This window comes from Apodemus sylvaticus, chromosome 18, assembly GCF_947179515.1.
Source record: "Apodemus sylvaticus chromosome 18, mApoSyl1.1, whole genome shotgun sequence".
NCBI classification, from domain to species: Eukaryota; Metazoa; Chordata; class Mammalia; order Rodentia; family Muridae; genus Apodemus; species Apodemus sylvaticus.
The window spans coordinates 70642074-70666935 of record NC_067489.1 but is presented as its reverse complement, the minus strand read 5'-3'; the positions used below and the strand labels follow the sequence as shown (position 1 = coordinate 70666935).

The following is a 24862-nucleotide window of genomic DNA, read 5'->3' as shown; positions in this document are numbered from 1 at the left end:
AGAGAGGGAGGAGAGGAAAGAAACAGCAGGGCAGGGACAGAGACTGCCGGGCAATCCAAGCTGGGCGTGGTGACCCGGCCAAACCGCGTTCAGCCCCACCCCCATGACGTCAGCCCACAATGCCCCGCGTTGTTGTGCTGTGTAGCGAGCGTCGCTCTTGGCAACAGCAGCCGCAGCAGCCACCAGGCGAGGGCGTCCCGCTCCCGCCCCTTTATGCAAATCTACGACGTCACCTCGCACCAATGGCGAGCGGGGGCGGTGAGCTCATCGTGGGGGCCGAGGCTATAAGAGTGCGCGCGGGCGGCGCGGGGCACAGCGGCCGGCATCGGAGCCGGTCTGTACGGGCAGCCGACTGGGGGGCATACGGGGCCCCCCAGGGAGGCCGCGGCCACTCCCCCCGCCCCGGGGCCGAGCGCGGCGGGGGAGGTGGGGATGGAAACGCCCTTCTATGGCGAGGAGGCGCTGAGCGGCCTGGCTGCGGGTGCGTCGAGCGTCTCTAGTGCTGCTGGGGCCCCCGGCGGTGGTGGCTTCGCGCCCCCGGGCCGCGCTTTCCCCGGGGCGCCCCCGACGAGCAGCATGCTGAAGAAAGACGCGCTGACGCTCAGCCTGGCGGAGCAGGGAGCGGCGGGATTGAAGCCAGGGTCGGCCACTGCACCTTCTGCGTTGCGCCCCGACGGTGCCCCCGACGGGCTGCTGGCTTCGCCGGATCTTGGGCTGCTCAAACTCGCGTCTCCAGAGCTGGAGAGGCTGATCATCCAGTCCAACGGGCTGGTGACCACTACCCCGACCACTACGCAGTTCCTCTACCCGAAGGTGGCGGCCAGCGAGGAGCAGGAGTTCGCCGAGGGCTTCGTTAAGGCGCTGGAGGACCTGCACAAGCAGAGCCAGCTGGGTGCGGCCACCGCGGCCACCTCAGGGGCTCCCGCGCCCCCCGCGCCCGCCGACCTGGCGGCCACCCCCGGGGCCACGGAGACCCCGGTCTACGCCAACCTGAGCAGTTTCGCGGGTGGCGCCGGGCCCCCTGGGGGCGCGGCCACCGTGGCCTTCGCCGCGGAACCAGTGCCCTTCCCGCCGCCCCCGGGCGCGCTGGGGCCGCCGCCACCTCCACATCCACCGCGCCTGGCCGCGCTCAAGGACGAGCCGCAGACCGTGCCGGACGTGCCGAGCTTCGGCGACAGCCCTCCGCTGTCGCCCATCGACATGGACACGCAGGAACGCATCAAGGCGGAGCGCAAGAGGCTGCGCAACCGCATCGCCGCCTCCAAATGCCGCAAGCGCAAGCTGGAGCGTATCTCGCGCCTGGAGGAGAAAGTCAAGACCCTCAAAAGCCAGAACACCGAGCTGGCGTCCACCGCCAGCCTGCTGCGCGAGCAGGTGGCCCAGCTCAAACAGAAAGTCCTCAGCCACGTCAACAGTGGCTGCCAGCTGCTGCCCCAGCACCAGGTCCCGGCGTACTGAGCCCGAGCGCGGGGCGCATGCGCGGACTAGCTGCGGTGGGGGGGCGCCCCGGACTCTTTGAGACTCGGTGCCCCCGGACTCGACAAGCCGGACCCCCCTTTACTCTGAATGGGGACCCCGAGCGCATGACCCCCGCCCTCGCGCCGCCTCTGTACTCCCCAGTCCTGCGCGTGGCTGCCCCTTTGTACCTCCAAGGAGGGGCTCTAAGGGGCGCGCAGCCTCACGCTCTGCCTTTCCTTTTTTTTTTTTTTTTTTTTTTTTGCCTTTTGGAAGAGAGAACGGGAGTGTCCGATTCTGCCCTATTTATGTTTCTACTCGGGAACAAACGTTGGTTGCGTGTTGCGTGTGTGTTTCCTTGTGTTGGTTTTTTAAAGAAACGGGAAGAAGAAAAAAAAAAACTCCCCTCCCCCTCACCCCCCCCCCCCCCGCCGCTCTCTCTCTCCTCCTCCCGACACCATCCCCTCTCTTTTTGTTTGGTTTTGTTTTGCTACGAGTCCACATTCCTGTTCCGTAATCCTTGGTTCGCCGGTTTTGTGTTTTCAGTAAAGTCTTCGTTACGCCAGCTTGGCTGTCCGCCTCCTTCTTCCCCCGCCGGGGCTGAGGGTGGGCGGGGCTAGCCCGCTCCCATCCCCCCCCTCCTCCTCTAACCTCTTTCCTCCCCCTCCCCCCAGCGAGGCGGGAGCGCGGCGTGGGCGCGGGCCGTGCCTGCACATCTGCTGCGCAGCGAGCGCCACCTAGGTGCAGGCTGTGGGCCCAGGTCCAGGTGGCACCGGGACTAGCCTATTCAACTTGGCTGGTACATCCTTTGGGAAGAAGAGTGGCTACAGGGGAAGGGGCAGAAGTGAGCTCCCACCAGCTTATGTAACTCTTGGAGCCTCGGTTCTCTGGGATTCCTCCGTACAGAATAGAGCCTGGCTTGCAGTCCTGCTCAGTAGATTTTATTCGCCTTTGTGGGTTTCAGTGGGTGCCTCAGACCCACAGCCTTGTCTGCAAGTCTGCGAAATGGGAGCCTAGAATCCTGTAGGTGCGCTTAAATATCTCCCCGACACGCCCCCTTCTCGCGCACCTGCTGTCCTATTTTGAGGAAGCAATGTTCAGCAAAGTAAGGCAATTGTCTTGAGTCACACAGCATCTTTAGTTAGTTTATTTCTGGGGTTTGCTGGCTTACTACCGGCACTCCAGAGACTCGCAGAGACGCCCTGCCTCTGCTTCCTGAGTGCTGGGTTAAAGGCCCGCGCCATCACACCTGCCTGTTGCATCTCCATTTGCAGTGCTCAGGGCTTGCAGCAGATCAATCACGGCCACGCAGCTCAGCCCTGTGGGAACACTGGACCCTAGGTCTCCACACCCCTTGTTAGATACAGTTTCCTGTCAGCTGTGGCTGCTGCTGTTGAGACCCTGGGTTTTGGGGTCTTGGGGCTCAAGGTCACTTGGTAAGTCCCAGTGGGTGGCAGGTGTCCCTAGACAGCCCTGTGAGCTGCTGGGTACCTGTCTGCCCACCCTGAACGGAACTGTTTTGTGGGTCCAGCTTGGTGATTCTGGCATCAGCCCAACATTTGGGAGGCTGAGGCAGGAGGCTCCTCAGTCCTGGACCAGCCTGGGCTACAGACTGTCTAGTAAGAAAGCTAGTAAGGAAAAGGCTTGGACATAGGTGTCCTGGGTGCTGGGATGACAATCTAGTTCACACAGCGAGGATGGCGCCCAGGGCTGACCCTGAGTGGGCACTGTCCTGAGCGTCAGACACTTGGGCCTCTGCAACAACTGTGGAAGCTACACTCTTCCTCTGTGGGCTATGTCTTGTGTGCTATGAAATGGGGATGTCCTGGTCTTTGTTCCCTCTTCCCTATCCCTCTCAGACGGCCAAGATTACTGACCCCTATTTCACAGCGGTGTCCCAGAGAGGGCTGGAGCCCTGTTCCACAGGCTGTCAGCAGCACAGTAGAAATCTGAACTCTGATCTCTCCTTTGGCCCTTGGAGTGCTGGGTACCATGTACACTGGTGTCTGCACTGCTATGCTTTGTAGTGTTGGATGGAATCTGGGTCTTCATAAAGATTTGTGTTGTTTGAGATGATGTTTCACTGTATAGCCCAGGCTGGACCTGAACTCAGTTTTGTCTACCTCTGGGATTAAAGGCATGTGCCAGCACACCGGCCCAATGATGTTTTGTTGATGTTGGGTGTGTTTCCAGTCAGCTGATCAGAACCAGGCTGGGCGCTGCAAGCCTGTGACTTAAGCACTTGCAGTGAAGAGGCAGAGAGTCAGTAGTTTCAGTCCAGCCTGGAGTATATAGGGAGCCTATCTCAGAACACCACGGACTCTGACAGAGCATATCACGTGCCCGGGGTGCCCGGGCTGAGTTCTGTTCCACAGCATGAAAGGCTGGCTCTGCAATTCGAGTATATTTCTTTCCCTGAGCCTCCTCTGACACATAGGCTAAGACCACCATTTCCAGACTCCCAAGGAAGTGTCATAGGCTCACCAGAAGTGCTCACAACAGCTAAGGGACAGGAAAGAGGCAGAGAAAACCACAGGGTTGTGTGGTCTGCTCTTTACATAGAGGCCTTGTTCTAGTAGCCCCTGGGCCAGGCGAAGTGGCTCTGGCTTGAGCCTGCTGTGCATAGGCCAAGGTGCGTGTCAGCCTTGGCTGGGGCATCTGTGACTCACGCTGGGTATGATTCCAGCCTGAGGAGGTGGCCCAGAACATCGGCTTCGCTCCATTTACCCCCTCCTAGGGCCGTGGCTCACAGGGCATGACCATTTTTTTTCTTTTTTCTATACAGGGTCTCCATATGTAGCCCAGGCTAGCCTGGAACTCACCAACATCCATAAACTCCTGGGTGCTTGACTGTCGCAGGCCACGTGAGTCTTGGCACGTGTCTTTTCATGCCCCACCAGGGGAGGTCTCCAGGATGTCTGGGAGGCTCAGCAGCTACCCAGGGGAGACCTCCCTCCAGACACGATAAGGGGGAGGGCCGTCTTTATGCTCAGAGCCCTAATTTTCTCTCCATGTTGGACCATCAGGACAGCTCAGATCCCCTTGTCCTGTCAGGGGCCCCAGTTCCAAGTTCTAGAACCTTTTCCCTACACACTGCTGGGGATTGGTTGGAACTCAGCTGGAGTCATAAAGACATTTGGGTGCCCCGGTCCCAAGGCTGGCTATCAGGGCTGGTGGCTTCAGCTCTGGGGATAGGTGAGTGGGTTGGTGGGGGTACCACACTCTGTCACCCAGCTCTTGCCAAGAATGTCTGCGTCCTCTGGGCTGCGGTAGGTGGCTAGGCCCTTAGAGATAGTATTTGGGGCCCCCCACCAGCCCTATCCCTTGGGCACCAACCCTGTGAGCCTGTTTTCCTTGCCCAACACTAAGGTAGGGCGGGCTTGCTCTGTGACTAAGAGGGTTTCGGAGATCTGCTCACAGCCGGCCCTAGACAACTGCCCTGGTCCTCTCCTTTTCCCGGTCCACTACCCTGTTTTTCCTCCTCTGCACTCTCAACTTTCTCTGCGTCACCTGGTGGCTTTTCTTCCCTTTTTTAAACAGGGCCTCATGTAGCCCAGGCTAGCCTTGAACTCACTGTGTAGGTGGGGTGCCCATGACTTCCTGATCCCTCTGCTTCTACCTCCTGTGTGCTGGGCTGACAGGTGTTTACCACCACTCCATCCAAGCTTTGTAGCCTAAGCTGTCCTGGAACTCACAGCAATCCTCCTGCCTCAGATACCAACTTGCCTGATTTAATGGGGTGCTAGAGATGGAACCCATAACCCGCATACACTCGTCAATCCCTGCAACAGGAGCTGCAGCCTCGTCCACATGCTCAGTTTCTGCGTCCCAGTTCCCAGTGTCTGAGCCCCGCTTCCCTGTGACATGCGCGTCATGATATGATGACACTCACTGATTGTGAGCCCGCTGACAGGTCCTCCCAGTGTGCTCACAGGTGTCCCCGTACACATGAATGTTCTGGGATTTGGATGAAGAGGATAGTTTGGGTTGTGGAGGTCACAGAATGGGGACTCACTCACTGACCCCATGCTGGCTCAGTGTTGAAGCCAGGGGTGTCTTGAGGGCCTGGGGGACACGGTGACTGCTCCAGGACTGAGGACACCCCTGGGACCTGTCCTGAAGGAGAGGGCTGGTGGTCACCTTTGTTGACTAGAGTCAGCGAGCTAGGTTCTGCTGTAGACCCAGTAGTGACCGTGGACAGGTAACCGCACTTCTGGGACTCGATTTCTCTTCTTTCTTTCTTTCTTTCTTTCTTTCTTTCTTTCTTTCTTTCTTTCTTTCTTTCTTTCTTTCTTTCTTTCTTTCTTTCTTTCTTTCTTTCTTCCTTCCTTCCTTCCTTCCTTCCTTCCTTCCTTCTTTCTTTCTTTTTATTTTTTTGTGTTTTTTTTTTTCTTTTTCATGGCAGGCTTTCTCTGTGTAGCCCTGGCTGTCCTGGAACTCACTCTGTAGACCAGGCTGGCCTCGAACTCAGAAATCCACCTACCTCTGCCTCCCAAGTGCTGGGATTACAGGCGTGCGCCACCACCACCCGGTTTCTTCTTTCATTTTCATTAGACAGGGTGCCACTACTGTAGACCAGGTCAGCCTGGAATTCACAGAAATCCACCCGCCTCTGCTTCCTTATCACATGCCTGGCACCGTATTGTTTTTTGAGACAGGGTCTCACTGGCCAATGGCTTATGAGTCATCCAGTCAGAGTGAGTAACCGGTCCCAGGGACCTCTCCTCTACCTTCGCTTATACGCAGGAGGTTTCTCGTTGTTGTTGTTGTTGAAGACAGGGTCTCAATATATATCCCTGGCTGTCTTGGAAGTTGCTATGTAAGCTCAGACTCACAGAGACCTGCCTGTCTCCACACACACATTTCTGTGTGTTCTCAGGCTAGTATGGCCGACATGACACTGTAGCTCTGCCTGTTTCCCAATGATGCATGTGGGGCTTGAGAGAGGGCTCGGAGCCATTCTTATAAGGTCTTGAGTGGTTTCCACACCCGCAGGCTCACAGCATTCTGTAATCACAGCTGCAGGGACCACCCTCAGTCCTCTGGGGCACCTGCATGCTCTCAGCAGTATCCGCATCAGTGTCTCTGGGGTGTGATGAATTCCATGCCCTAAAGCAACCGGGAAGGGAAGGGTCTGTCAGACTTACACTTCCACACCCATTGATGGACATCAGGACAGGAGCTCACACAGGGCAGGAGCTGGAGGCAGGAGCTGATGCAGAGGCCACGGAGGCCATGGAAAGTGCTGCCTAGGGCTGCCTCCCCCAGCTTGCTTGGCCTGCCTTTTCTTCTCTTCTTTTCTTTTTTCTTTTCTTTTCTCTTTTCTTTTCTTTTTTTCTTTCTTTCTTTCTTTCCTTCCTTCCTCCCTCCCTCCCTTCTTCCCTCCTTTCTTTCTTTTTCTTTCTCTCTTTCTTTCTCTCTCTCTCTTCCTTCCTTCCTCCCTTCCTTCCTTCCTTCCTTTCTTTCTTTCTTTCTTTCTTTCTTTCTTTCTTTCTTTCTTTCTTTCTTTCCTTTTTTCTTTCTTTCTTTCTTTCTTTCTTTCTTTCTTTCTTTCTTTCTTTCTTTCTTTCTTTCTTTCTTTCTTTCTTTCTTTCAGCAAGGTCTCTGTGTGTTGCCCTAAGTGTGTACCCTGGAACTAATCCTTACAGCCCGGTCATAGGAAGGCATTTTCTCAACTGAGGTTCCCTATTCTCTGATGGCTAGTTTATGTTCAGTTGACATAAAACTAGCCAGTAGAGATGTATAAATAACACTAAAAATAATGTTTAATGAAATCAAATAATAAAACAGGCTGGAGAGATGGCTCAGCGATTAAGGGCACTGACTGCTTTTCCAGAGGTTCGGTTCCCAGCACCCGCATGGGGGTCACCACCAGGTCCTCTGGCTTCCACAGGCCCTGCACCACACCCAGTGCATAGACATATACACACAGGGAAAATATTCACATATATGAAATGAATTGTAAAAGCTAAAGCAACAACCAAGGCCGCGTGACAGGGTGTAGGTGACTCAGCCGCCATGGGTGGTCAGGAAGACCAGCTCGGATGCCAGCACTCACAAAGTGACCTGAGGGACCGTACACGCCTGTAACCGTAGCACGCACTCGCATCACATACATGTACGCATACAGATATACGTGTAAGACAAGATTTTTTAAAAAAGTACAGCCAGACATGATGGTTCACACTTTTAATCCCAGCGCTAGGGAGACAGAGGCAGGTGGATCTTGGTGTCTTTCAGGCCAGCCTGGTTTACGGAGAGACACACTGTCTAAGAAAAAAAATTAAACCAGTCCAATTCTGATTCTGGATTAGTCTGTCTTTTTAGTACTGCCAGTTCTCCTTATGTGTTTGGTAGCTGTGTTATTAGGTTCAGATGCGTTTATTGTTGCTTTGTCCGAGTGTGTCTTCTGTGGGTACGAGGCAGAAGCCCCTCAGACTGGACCATAGCTGTGGTAGCCCTTTACCTACAGTTCTTGACGCTACTCATTTACCCCAGCACAGCCAGATCTTTGTGTTTAAAGTGAGTATCTGGTAGTAAAATTAAATCGGGATCCCCTTTGTCAGGCATCATGTCTCTGGGTAGATAGGATCTCATTCCGTAGACCAGGCTTGCCTTGAACTCGCAGAGATCCACCTGCCTCTGCCTCTGCCTCCTGAGTGCTGGGATTAAGTGGGTGCTACCAGGACTGGTCTAGATTTTGTTTTTGTTTTGTTTTAACAATTTGTTAAAAATTGTTATACGTATGGGAGCATGCATATTTACCACCATGTGTGTCTGCACACCATGAGTGCGCCTGTACAGGCCAGATAGGGTGGCAGATCTGCTGAGACTGGAGTTAGGGACTGTTGTGACTTGTGTGGGTGCCGGGAACTAAACCCAGATCCTTCACAAGAGCTACAAGTGCTGTTAACCACGGAGCCACTCCAGCCCTGGCCTACCCTTTCTGGATTGACACGCGTTGGCTTGTGTGCAGGGTGTGTGCACCGGGCATCCGTGCAGAGGCAGAAGGTACCAGTCTTTTCTCTGCTCTCCTGGGCTGGGCTCGGAGGAGAGCTTGTGCTGTCAGCCTTGGCCGCAGTCACTCCTCACGCTGAGCCTTCTTCAGCTCCCTACTTCTTGCTGGATAGTGCTGAGTAGGTGTGTCCTGGGTGTGTGCCATCTGGGTCTCACCTTTCCAGACAGTAAAGACATCGTCTGTGCTGCAATTTCAAGAGTCCCCGGGACCTCCAAGTCCCTGTCATGTACACATGAGGTCCCGGTACTAAGTGCCAAGCACCACTGAAGTCTCCTCAGGCCCTTCCCGTGGGGTGTCCTCTGCCGAGCGCCCGCCATCCCCCCATCCTGACCCCGACAGGCTTCTCTGCTTTATCCCCCTCTGTTCTCCCCTGGCCTTGTCCACAGCCCCACCCACTCCTGTTGGTATTTCTAACAGAACCAGCCCAGAGCGCTGCTGTGTACATTTCTTGGAATGAAGAACTGAAGACAGCCTCCCCGTACAGGCTGGCTTCCAAGATTACACCTTCTTCTGCTCCTTTGCCAACTCTATGACCCTCCAAGGTAAGAAGATGGCTGGGCCTGCCTTGTGCCTCTGCCACACACACATGTCACTCCCAGTGGTCTGAGGGCCACTGGGTAGAGGGGTCCCTGCTGTCTGCACCCATGGGTATCTCTGGATTGTGTGCTCTTCCCTCTCCACCGCACAGTGACGCATCTGTTCACAGTGTGTGCACCGCCACACACCTCATTCTCACCCGTCAACGCTCTCACCCGCTTACCGCCTCTCTGCCCCTCGCCAACCCTTCTCTCACCCCTCTGTGTATATCCAACTAGCCACCCATCCACTGTCTCCTTACTTATCTCCACCCACCCGCCCATCTATCCATCTGTCCACCCCCCCACCCACCAAACCTCACCCTCTCCCTCCCCCTCCCCCCAGACTTTTTTTGCCTGTCTCAGGAATGGCAACGATGCAGCCGGCAGCTCAGCTCCAGTTCCAGAACCTCATGTCACCGAGTGGGCCATGCCTTTCTCAGCCTAACCTCATTCACCAAGAGAAAGTGGCCAAGCTATGTCCTCAGATCCAGAATGATTCCTATCCGTCCAAGGAGCTAGTAGTGTTACCGTCACGGGAAGTGCCTCGTCTGCGGGCAGTGGTGGAGAGCCAGGCCTTCAAGAACATCCTGGTGGACGAGATGGACATGATGGTGTCTCGGGCAGCCACTGTCATCCAAGCCAACTGGAAGGGCTACAGGCTACGGCAGAAACTCATCTCCCAAATGACAGCGGCCAAGGCCATCCAGGAGGCCTGGCGACGCTTTAGCACGCGCCGGCTGATGCACTCCAACAGGCTGACGGCTAAGAAAGCCAGGCAGGACGAAGAAGAGGACATCCCTTACCACCAGCCGCAGCAGGTGCGCTTCCACGCCCCAGAGGACCAGCCACCAGTCATGGTGACCAAAGAGACCCAGTTCCCGTCCTGTGACAACCTGGTCCCCTCACAAGCCACAGCAGGCCCCTGTGCCAGCAGAGTCCCCAGAGGTGGCCTCCAGTCACAGTCTTTGATCGACAGTTTCACAGGTCCCAAGTATCAACCCTGCATGTTGACCAAGTCTTTTCAGAGCTCTTATCTCTCGAGGCACTTGGAGGGGGACAGTGTGAAGATCAGACATGTGGCTTCTAAGACCATCAAAATGGGGACCCTAGAGCCAGCAGCAATAGGGAGATATGGCCAGGCCATTCATGGGTCCCTGAAGACCCAGACCCAGGCCCAAACAGAAACAGATGTCCCCAAGGCCCCACTGTATATGTATCCAGTCAACAAGACCCCTACCAAGGTGTGTCCAATGGCGGCTGCTGCCCCTAAGTCCCCAGCCACAGTGTCCACAGCACCAAAGAGTGCACCACAGACACGCCCCGCATCCCCAGCGACAATCATGAAGATACAAGCAGCAACCAGCCCGACGCCCCCGATGACCAGGCCCCCAGTTCCTGTGAGACCCAACTCTTCTCTCTCTAACACTGCACAGCAGATGCAGGTGCGTTCCGTGGTGGTCCCTGGGGCCAGGGTACAGTCCCCGGGGCCTGCTGTGGCCTCTACAATCAAGGCCTTACCACGCTTTGGAACTCCTGTCACTAAGGCTCCACTGCAAACTGGCCCTGGGTTCACAGTGACAAAGACCTCACTCCAGATGCGACCAATGACCAGAAACCAAGCTCAGACATTCACAGTGTCAACTTCACCCAAAACCTCCCAGCCCAGCCCCACGATCAAGTCTTCACCCCAGACGCGCCTGGCTGCTATGATAACCAAGACCCCGGCTCAGTTACGCTCCGTAGCTGCTGTGCTCAGGACCCTGTGTGGCGGCACAACTGAGGTGACGGCCTCAAGTCCCAAGGGGTCATCTCAAAGTCCAGTGGTTGCTGGCAACACTCCATCCCAGCTCCACCTAAATAGTGCGAAGGCTAAGGTCACCGCGAGCAGCAAGCAGGCCACCGCAGTCGGCACGGTAGTCTCTCAGTCACACTTGGCTGAGGCGAAGGGCAGGTGCGGGCCCCAGGGAAATCTAGACACCATAGTTCCTAAGCCTCCAGCCAAGTCTCCATTGGAAGTAGAAAAGATGAAGTCTTGTCCCACAAGGGCCCCCAAGAAGGAAGCGGCTTTCAAAGCTAACACAACCACTGCAACCAGGGCCCTGTCTTGGACAAAAATGATGGAAGATGAGAACAAGAGCCTGACTCAGATGGAGCAGAGGGCGGAGGTTGTAAAGGTTCACTCCAGGGTGTACATGCCTGAAGAGATGACCGTGAGCCTGACCGAGGCTCAGATGGCTATGCCCCTGACCAAGGCCTCCTCCCAAACCCAGCCATCCCCCTGCCACGCCCGAATCCCACCGGTCCCGCCCTTCTGTAAAGCTATGTTCCAGTCTTGCACGCCCTCTGGGCTGGCCCCAGTCCTACCTGAAGGACGGCGCCCACCTGTAGGTCTCTCTGCCTCCCTGAACTCCTCGCCTCTGACCGCACACCTGATGTCGCTCACAGCCCAGCTCCAACCTTCTGGGGAACAGGCCAGATCTGTGTCTCGAGATCATCTGACCGCGTCATGTCCAGCCTCGGCCTCCTCGGGATTGACCTCAGTCCCTCCTGAGGTATACCCAAACACATATTCACCCGCCTCTGCTCCCCAATACCACATGGCCTCTCTCTTGGCAAAAAGCTCATCTCAGCTGCGTCCACCTGCTGAGCACACCAAGACCACGAACATTAAAACCACCAAGGTTGCGTGCCAGGTCTGTCCATCCTCTAAGCTCAGCAAGGCCCCGTCCCTTGCCCACCTCATCACGTGTCTGGCTAAGGTTCCATCCCAGGCCCAACTGACCACCGACCAAACAGCCAAGTGCCTCTGGGCTGCCCAACCTTCCACTGACCTCAGTAGCAAGACCCAGTCGCAGACATTCCTGAGCAGTTCCAAGGCGTCTGTCCAGTTGTGGCAACATTTGGGGACACTCAGCACTGCACCTCGTGCCAAGTCAGACGACAGGAGCATGGCCCAGCCCCACCTCCACAGCCATGCTTCAAGCAAGACCATGCAGAGCCCACGCTCAGTCGCCACAGACACCCAAGGCATGCTGGTACCTCTGATGACTCCCAGCGGACACTCTGTGTGCAATGCAGAATCCTGGGGTGACAGTGGACGGGCACGGACCCCGCCTCCATCCCCTATGCCCAGCCAGGCAGGGTCCTGCCAGGACGACCTGGCAGCTTCCATTGCATCCCTATGCGCAGACCTGGTGGCCATGCTGGGCTCCCCTGAGGACCTGCGGGCACTCCTGGTCAAGACACTTTCTCAGGGGGAAGTAAGGACAGCGTTGAGCCAGGCCCTATCCCGGGAGGTCCTGGGGCCATCTGTGGTCAAGGCCCTGCCTCAAGGCATGCTGGGAATGGCACTGATGAAGGCACTGTCGTGGGGTGAACTGGGTATCTCCCTGTCCCGGGCCCTGTCCCGTGGTGAGCTGCGTCCAGAACTCAACAAGGCCACACAGGGCAAGCTGGCCGAGGTCCTGTGTAAGGCCTTGACAGAAGATGAGAGGGCCACACTCAGCCAGGCGCTGTGCCAGGGTGAGCTAGGTGCTGTCTTCACTCAGTCCTTGGCCCAGATGGCCCAGAGGACAGGTGCCTTCCTCCCTAAGGCCACCTCAAAAACAGTGGGGAGTCGGATGACCACGGCGCCTGCCCCAGTGGAGGTGACTTGCAGCGGGAGTCTGTCGGTGGCGTGGGGACCTGCGCTGGGTCCTGTAGGAGCACGGTGTAGCAAGGTCAGGCCACCATGGGAGGGCTTGTCCTGGGAACAGCCTGATGGGATCCTGTGGGAGAAAAGGGTTGGGGTCACACTGGAAGGGTCACCCTGCTCGCCACAGTCCCTCATCGGCTCTTTTTCTGGAGGGATGGTCGCCAGCACTTACCACTGTCCCCTACTCAAAATACCCACGCTGTCAGGGGAGGCAGGTTCGGCCCTTTATTCTGGTCTGTACCTGAGGTTGTTAGATCTTGACTCCATGGCATGTGGTGAGGGTCCCCATGTCCCCAAGCGACCTTCCCAGCCACCGCCTCCTGGCCCGTGGCAGCCGCTTGTTGCCAACGGTATAGGCCCAAGCAGTAACCAGCCGTCGGTGACCAGTAATAGCCCAGCTCCAACCTCCCGCCAGCCGTCTGTGGCCAGCAGGGTACCCTACCCAGGGTCGTCATATCGAGAGGGTAATGTGGTGGCCAGCAAGCACTCGGGTCGCATGGGTGATGGGAAGTCCCCCATGTCCCCGTGGCCCTCTACCACTTGTCATGGCAATGTGTGTCAGTGTCCAACCCTGGGGATGCACAAGAAGTCCCCCTGTGGCTATTGCTCTTCCCTAGTCAGGAGTCAGAGCTCATTGCCCAAGGAGACTTGTAGGCAGGTCCTACTGTCGGGTCACAGACGAGTAACGCCGCCACCAGGTAATAAGGACATGGCCACCGTGGTCAGGAATGTAGCAGAAGAAGAGTGTAGTGACCAACCATCACCGATGTTCCTAAATCCTAAGTCACAAAAAATCTCCAGCAGGTCCACCCCCAAACAGGAGAAGCACTCTGAAGTGTCCTTGACCCCAGTCTATTCCCAGGGCCAGGCTACACACAAGTCCCTTCTGGATGAGTTACTGGCCAAGATCCCACAGCACCCACAGATCGTGTTAGCCAAGAGCTATCCCAGGATCCGCTGCCAGGACAGCTGTAACTCCCAGAGCTCCCTGCAGAGCAGCCCCTCAGCTAGCGCCTCCCTTCCATCTAGCTTGCCGCCTTCAGAAGCTCTGGAATGTAGCAGGGACAGTGATATGCAAGACTTCCAGCCAAAATTGAAGGAGCTCAAAGACGCGAGATATAGGCTTCAGGGGCAGCTGGAAAGAACATGTCCAGCTGGTCTTCAGTCCACGCTCCCCAAGTTCCAACAGCCCGCTTCAGGGCTTGGGCCTCTCCCCTCTAGCACCAGCCTGGCCTCCAATCTCCACTGGGACTCAGATAGTGGATCTGACTATAGTACTGGGGACCTGACCGAGGGGCTATCCCAGGACACAACTGCACCCTGGCTTAGGAAGAGTCAGGCTCAGGCCAGGGACCGGAAGCCAAATGAGGTCACTTGCCTGGATCCTGTCCAACCCAAAGACAAATTGGCTCATGGGGGGGTCCCAAGCCCTGCCCAGGCACGCAAGACCAGTGAGGGATCTCAACACCAAATCCAACCATTAGAGACCAGGCGGCTGAATCCAAGTTCCCCTCAGCCGGCACGGTCCAGTGCTGTGTCCCCAAGCCTGGCTCAGCCATCCACGGGCACTGGGGTGGCCCCAAGCCTGGCCCACCCATCTGCAGCCTCTAGGGTGTCCCCAACTTTAGCCCAGCCATCCATGGACACTGGGGTATTCCCAGGCCTGACAGAACCACTGATATATTATGGGTCACCTACAAATTTTAGTCAGCCATTTATGTACACTGGAGGCTCATCAATGTATACCCAGAAGCATATGGCCTCCAGTGTATCCTCAAACTTTATGCAGACATCTGCTGCTGGTGTGGTGACCTTAAACAACCAGCCAGTGAGCATCGGGGCACCTTCAAGCGTGTCCCAGCCATCTGCCACTACCCATGGAACCCCAAGGCCCACTCAGTCACCTCTGAGTAGCTGGCCACCGCATGGCGTCTCCTCCATGCCCACACAGGGTTCAGGGCCTCCAGACCCAGTCCAGGCATCTGTAGCCACCGGGGTGTTCCCAAGCTGTTTCCAGCCATTTCCGTCCTACGGCATGCCTTCGCATTTTGCTCAACCTTATATGGCCACGGTTGTAGCCCCAAACTATGTGCAACCATGCATGCCCCACAGCCTGTCTCCAAGCCTAGCACAGGCTTTTGTGGTCAGTGTTAGGTCCCCAACCCTGGCCCATGTTTCTGTGAACAACAGGGCATCTCCAAACCACAATCAGCCAATTGCAGCCAGCACTGTGGTCCCTGGAGTACTCAAGGTGCCTCTGTCCAACAGGGATGGTCTGAACTCCCCATTTCTGGCTCCCAGAATGTACCCTGATCTCTCTAATGCACCCGCGGCTACCTTAGGATCCCTGAGCCTGCTGCCTCCTACCGTGGTGTGTGGTGTTGGTCGTGGGGTCAACAAGCCGTCTTTTGGCCCACAGCAGCACACACAGCGGGACAGCAGTATAACCCAAAGCCAGCCCTCCATGTCCAACCGAGGGGGGCTGCAGCCATGGGTGAAGAGCACCCCAGGCCAGCCATCTCTGGGAGTCTGCAGCAGTCCAGGTGGGACACTCCCGATAGGTACCAGGAGCCGGTCCATCCCTCAGGATTCCACAGTTTACTCTGAGCGGACCCAGGCCAGCAAGGGGCCCCCAAGTTCCGTGGCTCAGCCCATACATGGCCCTGGCCAGCCCTCCGTGGCTCTGGCAGAGGACAGTGGCCTGGGTGTAGGGGCCAATGTTCCATGCCAGGCCTTGTTCAGGGGCATAGCCCCAGGGATGCCCCAGGGACCTCTGACCACTGGACTGTTCTTAAGTGTGTGTCAGGGGGCCAACCCACCCCCCATGGCTGCCTGGGCCTCACCAGCAGATGTCCACTGGACTCAAAATCAGGCTGCTATGGCCACAGGTTTGGGCCAGAGTCCATGCCCAGCTGCGATGCCCAGGATGCAGGTCCCCTCTGAGCTCTTCCCAGACCAGCTGGGTAGCAGCATCCGTCAGCCCTGTGCCACTCTCCCGATTACATTAGACCCCCAGCTGTTCTCCATGGCCCCCATGGTCCCACCCAGTTATCAATATGTAGGTATGATCATTACAGACGCAGCAGGTGCAGTGGGCGGGGCTTTGCCCCCGGGTTCTGTAGATGGAAAGGCGACCTTAGCACCGGTCACCAAGCCTGTGGTTGAAAGCAAGACTCCCAACCGTCCTCAAGTGACTCTGATGAGGGGTGCAGGCAAGAGTGTCTCCCCTGAATCCGCAGCAGATGGCGTGGCCCAGAAAGGCCCCCCGAAGTCCATGGTGGATGGCTTGGTACGGAGTATCCCCCCTGAGTCTGTGGCAGATGGTGTGGCCCAGAATGTCCCCCCAGCGCCCATGGTGAAAGGTGTGACCCAGAAAGTTCCCCCAGAGTCCACAGTAGGTGTCAGGACCCAGAACCTATTGACAGAATCGGTGATTAGTGGTGAGGGTCAGAGCCCACCCAGAGATGCTGGGGCCATCGGTGTGGTCCTCAACCTCCCTCCATGCCCTGTGGTTAGCAGCAAGACCCCTAGTCACCCTCAAGAGATTGATGGCGGGAGGGAGAGGCTGAGTGGTACTGTAGAGCCCCCACCCAGCCCCCAAAGTCCAATCTCCCGCCCAAGTTTTGTGGCTAACAGGATAAGTAGCATAGCCCCACTGGGGTCCATGCTGGTAGGAATCTGTCCACGTCCCTTTCAGGCAACACAGTATAGGGAGGCCTCCCAGGTCCCCTTCCTGGCACAATCTGTAACCAGCCTGGCAAATCCTCACTTACCAGCAACACAGAAACTAGCTGAAGACCCACACCAGGCACCCACAGTCTTGTCAAGTGCCCCACAGATTAGCCAAGACCCTGGGCTAACCAAGGTTGTAGGTGTCAATGACCCGGCCCTGCCAAAGCCAGGACAAATGGCTGACACGGTGTCCTCCACAGTGGCACCTAGCACAGACTCTGTCAAACCTGAGGGCACTGAGACTGAGTCACAACTGAGGGCATCACGGACAGGCCTTGGTGCCACAGGAAGGGATAAGCCTCTGGCAGCTGAGAATGTTCGTGAAGACCCAGTGTTCTCAAAGGCCCTGCTGAACAAGGAGGCTCCCAGACAGACCAACAGTGCAACCCCTGACCCTAAACAGGCCCCAAGTTTAGGTAAGCACCCCATAGCCGGTAGCATCATCGCTCAGCCCTTAGCCTCAGAAAACAACAGTGATCCCCCTAGCCTCAGCCCTGCCCCCAGGGTCCCGAGCTCGCAGGAGGCCGCTGTGGACAATTCAAGCCAGCCGCTGGCTCTTAATGCCTCAGTGATACCGCAGCTGAGGACAGGCAGAGCTGGTCCGGCTGAGCTGCCTCTAGGGTCAGAGGGGGTCAAGCCTGGGGACCCCGGGGCTGTCCAGAGCTCAGAGGGGAAAGATTCAGCATCCCAACCTAAAAACGGGGCGTTAAGTGCCTCTCAGATCAGAGAACCTCAGGGCCACATCAAGAGTGAGCACCAAGAGTTCCTCGCTGCTAAGAAGTCCTACCAGTTCAATCAAGGCAGCTTTGTCTCTAAACTTCTAGAAGGTTCCATGCACAGATTACTCCCTTTCAGTCATCTACTCAAGCCAGCACCTCGGGTTTCATCAGACAGTCCCAAAGAGCCCCCAGGGACGTCCACGGTGGTCATCACACCCATCCTCCACAGGGGCGCTGAGAGGAGGCAGAAGGCATCCTCAGGAGTCCGGAGGGTGTGTCTGATCTATGAGTCATCATCAAATGGCCCCCAGAGACCCCTCCTTGATGAGGCTGCCCAGGACAGCAGACCGGCTGGCCCACCAGGAGCAGTGCTAAACCCCACCTCTCACCTTGACCAGAAGCCCCGTCCTGTCACAGGCCCCAGAGTTAGCTATGATAGGGATTCCCTGGTCCCAGCCAAGCCCCATGACCAAAATGTTGAGAACATCAACAGTCCTGCCACTGGCTATGATGGTTCACGAATCTCCACTGCACTTCACAGTCAAAAACATCAACAGGTCACAGTCCCTAAAACTAGTTTTAAAGAGGGCTCTCGAAAAGTCTCCACCATGCTCTATGGCCACAGACTTCAACATATCGCGGTGCCTGAAACAAGCCTCGCTGGGAGTTCCCGGGGCCCCAGAACCACACCCCAAAGTCACAGACCCCATCTTGTTACACACCCTAAAACTGGCCATAATACGATATCCCCACCCCCCACTGTACCCCAGGGCCCTGTGGATGCCGGCCTGGCTGCTGGCCAGTCATGGAATTCCAAAGTCCCCAACGTATCGGTCAGAGCCACCGCACATTCTGGGGCACCCCAAGGCGTGTGGCATCCCAGCAGGGGCCACAAGCCATGGGACCCCTCTGGTGCAGAGGCAGCGCTGGACCGCAAGCCTTCAGCTGAACTGCTGATGTCAGTACAGGCCATGGAGAAAGTTGTCATCCAGGCCGTCGTCACCATCCAAGCGTGCGCTCGTGGCTACCTGGTGCGCCGCACTGTGAAAGTGTGGCATCAATGGGCCACCATCATCCAAGCTACGTGGCGTGGTTACCGTGTACGACGGAATCTGGAAAGGCTGTTCAGGGCTACCACCGTCATCCAGGCCGCCTGGCGTGGCTTCTGCATCCGCCGGGCCCGGGCCCGCCAGGTCCTGCTCCCTACTGGCTGGCCGGAGCGCAGGGGCAGAGCCCAGGGAAACTTGGACTGCAGAAACACCTCAGAGCACCGCTGCTTCCTATCCTGTCAGCCGGATGTCTGCAGCGTCTGCCAATCCCTGGGTCCCCCAGTAGAGAGTCCGCCCAGCGTCGTGATGCTTGTGGGATCCCAGCCACGTACTTGCCACGTGTGTGGCCACACCCTGTCCACGCGCGTGGTGCAGGGCTTTGGCCAGGGCATCTCGGGCCAGTCTCTCTCTCGATGGGCCTCGGCATCCCAGCAGAACACCCTTAGCCGGCAGCACAGAGCATGCACCATCATCCAGGCGGCCTGGAAGGGCTACAGGACCCGCCGGCAGCTCAGCCAGCAGCAGTCTGCAGCCAAGATGGTTCAGGCCATGTGGAGGGGCCATTACACTCGAAGCTGCCTCACCACGGATGCACTCTTGGGGACAGGAGGCCCGTGGAGCATCTCCAGGGACACTTCACGCCGTAACTCAAGGGCTTACTCTATGCACTGGCCTGGCGTCTAGGTCCCTCCCCGGCTGTGGGCAAGAGACACCATCATGACCATGTGGCCCCATGAGTCTTGTGAATAAAGCACGTTACAGCCTGACTCTGGTCATGTGTCTTGAGTTGAGGGAGGGTCAAGTGCTCCCAAGAATTCCTCTAGAATTCTGCCTCCCAAGTGCTGAGATTAAAGGCATGCGCCATCACCGCCTGGCTAATTTTTGTTTTTGAGATAAGGTCTCACTGTGTAACCCAGGCTGACCAAAACCAAAACTGCTGGTGATTCTCCTGCCTCAGCCACCCATGCTGAGATGACAGGTGTGTGCCTGTCACAGATTAATTTATACATACACACACACACACATATACATATACATGTACATATACATATATGTCGTGTGTGTGTGTATGTGTGTGTGTGTGTGTGTGTGTGTGTGTGTGTAATTCTAGATCTTGCCAGTAGCAAGGAGTGCCAGGCTCCCCGGCCCATGTGGTATCTATAGCTAAGGTTGGGGGAACCCTAATTATTTTCCAGGGCCACAGGTCCCTAGCATGGAATCCTGTGTGTCACATGGCTAATGACTTCTAAATGTCAAATCTGGGGCCAGTGAGATGACACAGTTGGTAAAGATGTTTGCTAGTAAGCCTGTGTGTGTGATCACTGGGATTCACATGATGGGGAAGGACTGATTCACCTGACCTCCCTGAACACACACACACACACATACACACACACACACACACACACACACACACATATACATGTACATATATGTCGTGTGTGTGTGTGTGTGTGTGTGTGTATGTGTGTGTGTATAAATTAACCTGTGACAGGCACACACCTGTCATCTCGGCATGGGTGGCTGAGGCAGGAGAATCATCAGCAGTTTTGGTTTTGGTCAGCCTGGGTTACACAGTGAGACCTTATCTCAAAAACAAAAATTAGCCGGGCGGTGGTGGCGCAAGCCTTTAATCCCAGCACTTGGGAGGCAGAGGCAGGTGGATTTCTGAGTTCGAGGCCAGCCTGGTCTACAGAGTGAGTTCCAGGACAGCGAGGGCTGCACAGAGAAACCCTGTCTCGGAAAAACGAAAAGAGAAAAAAAGAAAACAAAACAAAAACAAAAACAACCCCCCCCAAACAAACAAAGATTAACAACAAACCGTGAGACCCAATCTGGCAGGGACCAGCCGGCTTGGCGAGAGCGCCTCCTTTCGAAAGCGCTGGAAGGTTCTGGCTGCATCCCGGTGCAGTGAGGCACCCGAGGAGGCATCCCCACCTAGGTGAGCCGGAGGGAGAGGCAGGGGGGCATCCCCAAGTCCCACCTAGAGGAGCCTGGCGGCCCGAGGGACACGGGTATTCAAGTCAGGTTTGGGGCAGCCATAGAGGGGTGTCCCCGGGTGTCTGGGACAGGGGCCACCGTTATTGTCCCGAGGCAATGTTGGAAGCCTCAGGAGCACAGTGCCGAGGGGGCGCTGGGGTGCCGCGGGGGAACCCCGAGCCCGCGCAGCCCGCTATCCCGCGGTCCGCCGGCAGGGGCCGCGCGCGAGCCAGGCGCTGCCACCCGGGGCGCGCACCTGCCGCCGGCGCGGACCGCAGGAATGGCGGGCTCCCGGCTGCTGGCCCTGGCGCTGGCTCTGCTGCTGCTCGCGAGACCCGCCGACCCCTCCGTCGTCCTTGCTTACACAGGTAGGCTGGTGGAGGGAAAGGGAGTGGCTCCGGGGGACCGCGGGACCGGGGTTCAAAGCCTTCCCTCCCCTTCCCTCCCAGATCCCGTAGGGTGGGTACCAATCCCTTAGGGTCATCCGGGTGACGCAGAAGCCGGTGGCTTCAGGGACACTTCAGGGACTTGTGGCACAGTCCCACTCCACCCAGAGAGTGGTGAGGACCTACTCCCCGCTCACGCCGTGCGGAAGGCCAGGGATCCGGGCTCACTCTGTTCATTCGCTGTCCCTGGTCCCTTTAGGAGGTCGTGGTGCGGGACTTCATCTCCAGCTACTTCTTTAGACGGTTGATTTATTGTAGAGGACGGTTTTATTCCGAAAGTCCCACAGTCATCCCTGGAAGCCCAGGCAGGCTCCAGCCTGCGTACGACCCTGTTAGGGACAAGTGACACAGCCACACCTTCCCGCTCCCATCTCAGAGACCGAGGGAAAGTCCAACGCCTGGCACATTGCTGAAACACCTCGACTTTCCTTTTCTTTTCTTTTTGTGGTGTTTTTCGAGACAGGGTTTCTCTGTGTAGCCCTGGCTGTCCTGGAATTTGCTCTGTAGACCAGGCTGGCCTCGAACTCAGAGATTAGCTTGCCTCTGCCTCCCGTGTGCAGGACTGAAGGCCAGGCTCGATTCTCCTTCCTGTTTAACTTTTCCAGGAAATTATGAAGACCTACTTGGTGCTAGGTACTTAGTAGGACTGGAGATTGCCACCACCTCCTGTTTCATCACTTAAAACCCTAATTAACTGCTGGCTAACAAAGTCCTGGCTCGACTTGGGGTCCACTCTGGCATCCGAGTCAACGTGGACTCGCATCCTCAGATTCCTTTGCACAGGGCCTGGAGACCGGGGTGTGGGAGGCTTGTTCAGCACCCCTTCCCGCACCTAAGTGTTACTTCCTCATATCTGCTGTGTGGGGCGAGGCGTGGGCTGGCAGCAGCCGATGCCCTGTGCCCTGCACACCTGGGTGGAGTCACCTGGATCTGGAAGGAAGTCGAGGTAGGAGGAAGAGCAGGAACGGTTTCCACAGCCTCTGAACATCTCCGGGATGGGGGAGGGAAGGCCAGCCAGAGAGAGGATGGCGAGCCTCAGAGACCTGAATCCTGGAGTTGGCAAAGGTGGGCGTGCCTCGGCGGCAGAGGGTGTGGCAAGCATTCGAGGGCAGAGTTCAAGTCCTAGTTCAGGTCAGGGCTTCCCGGTTCCCAGGGTTCTAGAAAGTTCTGGACGGGGAGGTGGTGCCTGCACCCGAGGGAGGGGCAGAGTTGAGTAACGTCCCACCCTTCCGGAAAGCGGAAGTCACAGGTAGTCAGTGACTGAGTTGTAAGAGGTGGCGCTCCGAGCCCAGCTCCGTGGAGTCAGACAGGGTTGCATCGGGCGGGCCGGGCCACTGGCCGGCTGGACTGAGAGTTCGTGTTCAGCCACGGGTAAGACTGCAAGGCCTTGGCTGACCAGGGGCCGAGATGGACTCCTGAGCGCCGCTCCAGCCAGGCAAGCTTCAGACACACATCCGCATCTTGGTTTTTTTGTTTTTTGTTTTGTTTTTCTTTCAGGTGTTGCATTTACACTATTCTGGGAGGCAATATGTTCAGAAACAAACCATGACCCCTCCCCAAGTCTAGATGCAACCTCTGACCCCGCCTCCCCAAATCCAGATGCAACCTCTGACCCCGCCTCCCCAAGTCCAGATGCAACCTCTGACCCCGCCTCCCCAAGTCCCGAGGCAACTCCTGAGTCTACCTCAAGTCTGGAAACCATATCCCCGCTAGACCCCACAGCCTCTCTCCCCACCTCTGGGCTCCCCAGTTCCCAGCCGACCACCATGTCCCAGTCCACGAACTTGGCTCCACAAGGCTCGCCCACTGCGTCCAGCTCCGGCCAGGGTGAGTGTGAAGACTGGCTGAAACCTGGCAGCAGTTCTGGAACCAGTCAGCAGGTGGCGACACAGACCAGGAAGTGTGGGTTGGCCCGCCACGCCTTACTGCGTCTGCAGCCTTAGTAGCTTACTAGTGTGAGCTGGCTCCTGAGGACATGGTCACCTGCAGGAAAACAGGTTCCACTGTCTAGCTGTCGCTGTGTGTGGTGGCCCAGTGCTGTGTTCCTAACGCTGTGAGCAGGAGGCAGGAGGATGGCCTCAAGTTTGCGACCAACCCAGGCCACATTTCTTTTAAAAGAAAACCAAGAGGATGGGAGGGAAAAGAAAATAAAAAAGGAAACCAAGCAGGGAGATGGTGGTTCAGCGCTCGGGCAGAGGCAGGAGGATCTCTGTGAGTTCCTGGACAGCCTGCCAGCCTGGTCTGCACTGTGAGTTCTAGGACAGTCAGGGCCAGAAACCCTGTCTCAAAAAATTAAACAGAAGAGGGGGAACAGGAGGAGGACGAAGAGGAGGAGGGTAAGAAGAAGAGGAAGAGGGCAAGGAGAGAAAAAGGAAGAAAGAAAAGAGAATGAAAAACCTGCATGAAATATATACTTGTTTATAAACAATAAAGGCCCTGGAGTGTCTTAGGGGTGGAGCCCCTGCCTAGAATCCTCCAGTGAGGGGCTGAGGGCGTAGTTCTGGGGTGGAGCCCTGCCTAGAATCCTCCAGTGAGGGCTGGGGGCGTGGCTCAGGGAAGGAGCCCCTGCCTAGAATCCTCCAGTGAGGGGTTGGGGGCGTGGTTCAGGGGTGGAGCCCCTGCCTAGAATCCTCCCGTGAGGGGTTGGGGGCGTGGTTCAGGGGTGGAGCCCTGCCTAGAATCCTCCAGTGAGGGCTGGGGGCGTGGCTCAGGGGTGGAGCCCTGCCTAGAATTCCTCAGTGAGGGCTGGGGGCGTGGCTCAGGGAAGGAGCCCTGCCTAGAATCCCCCAGTGAGGGCTGGGGGCGTGGCTCAGGGGTGGAGCCCTGCCTAGAATCCCCCAGTGAGGGCTGGGGGCGTGGCTCAGGGGTGGAGCCCTGCTTAGAATCCCCCAGTGAGGGCTGGGGGCGTGGCTCAGGGGTGGAGCCCTGCCTAGAATCCCCCAGTGAGGGGCTGGGGCGTGGCTGTGGCCAGGGCTGACCCCTTCCTCTTCCCAGATGCAGGCAACCTCTGGATCCCCACATCACACAGGAACCCCGGTGTGGTGATCGTTGTGTGTCTGCTTCTGTCTGTCTTCCTCATTGGCTCTGTGCTCATCGCCGTGAGACATTCCAATCGAGAGGCCCCACCTTTTCATAATCTGGATACGGTATCTATGGTGAGATGGGTACAGGCAGGGCTGGGGCTTCTGACTTCCTAGTAGACATCCCCCTGCAGTAAAGCCCTGTGGTGCCTAATGCTAATCCATGCGTGTTCCTCTTCTAGGGCAGTGTGAACCAGAGGCTACCATTTGCTGACCGCCTACAGTAGTGACTCTCAGAGGCCTAGAGATGTGGTGGGGGCGACACCTGGGAAAAGCAGTGTCTGGAAACCTGGGGCTAAGCGGCCAGGAGGACGGCTGGCGCCACGGAGTTTCAGGCAGTCTGCCCGCACAGCTGGTACCCAGTCGGAAATTAATGCAGGTGATGGACCACACTTGTCATCCCTGCACTTGGGACGCGGAGACAGGAGGATCATGTGTTCAAGTCCACCCTGAGCTACATATGGGGTTTGAGATCAGCCTGGGCTATATGAGACTCTGTCTTTAGGAAAAAAAAATTGGGGTGGGGGAAGAACTGGAGAGATGGTTCAATGGCTGCTTTTTTAGAGGACCAGGGCTCTGTCTCCAGCACCCACATGTAACCTCATCACCATCAGTAATTTCAGTCCCACGGGATCCGGTGGCGTCATTTGGCTTCTGCAGTCACCAGACTCACAGGTGATACACAGTCACACATGCATAATGCAAAACACATTAAAAAAATAAAACTAAATAAACATAAAGTAACTAAATAAAGTCCTTACAATCCTTCAGAGCTGCTTCCTGAGTCACGGGTTGAGCCCCTCTTTGCCTTAATCCAGAGTCACACTGTTGACCCTGTGTCTGCTTTCCGGAGGGGTGACAATCAGAGGGTGTCATTTCAGGGTCAGAGGGCAGGGCTGCTGCCCTCACCCGCCAGGACTTGGGTGACCCAGTGTCCTGGCAGGACAGAGGCCACTCTCTAAGGACCGGGATGATCTAACCTGGTGGGAGGCAGCCTGGGAAAGCCCACACTGCCGGGCTTGGTGACGCACACCCACACAGTGGGAGCAGAGGCCCGACGGCAGGAGAGGATGGGCTCGGTTCCCGTTGAAGACATCGAGGCCTAACTGAC

General features: G+C 56.8%; 3 protein-coding genes across 3 annotated transcripts; all 3 read left to right on the top strand.

Annotated features, from left to right (window-relative positions):
- Positions 1 to 290: 290 nt before the first annotated feature.
- Jund (JunD proto-oncogene, AP-1 transcription factor subunit) lies at positions 291 to 2020 on the top strand. The gene has a single exon (XM_052162313.1). It carries the CDS (start codon positions 433 to 435, stop codon positions 1456 to 1458), a length of 1026 nt encoding a protein of 341 aa, XP_052018273.1. The 5' UTR covers positions 291 to 432; the 3' UTR covers positions 1459 to 2020.
- Positions 2021 to 9414: 7394 nt separating this feature from the next.
- Positions 9415 to 18962, top strand: Iqcn (IQ motif containing N). The gene is made up of 2 exons (XM_052162715.1): positions 9415 to 12770; positions 17967 to 18962. The coding sequence occupies exons 1-2, from the start codon at positions 9417 to 9419 to the stop codon at positions 18927 to 18929; spliced, it is 4317 nt and encodes a 1438-aa protein (XP_052018675.1). The 5' UTR covers positions 9415 to 9416; the 3' UTR covers positions 18930 to 18962.
- A 1520-nt stretch (positions 18963 to 20482) lies between these two features.
- On the top strand, positions 20483 to 24499 carry LOC127668536 (uncharacterized). Its single transcript, XM_052162164.1, has 4 exons — positions 20483 to 20593; positions 22169 to 22498; positions 23666 to 23826; positions 23934 to 24499. The coding sequence occupies exons 1-4, from the start codon at positions 20506 to 20508 to the stop codon at positions 23976 to 23978; spliced, it is 624 nt and encodes a 207-aa protein (XP_052018124.1). The 5' UTR covers positions 20483 to 20505; the 3' UTR covers positions 23979 to 24499.
- The last annotated feature ends 363 nt before the right edge of the window (positions 24500 to 24862 follow it).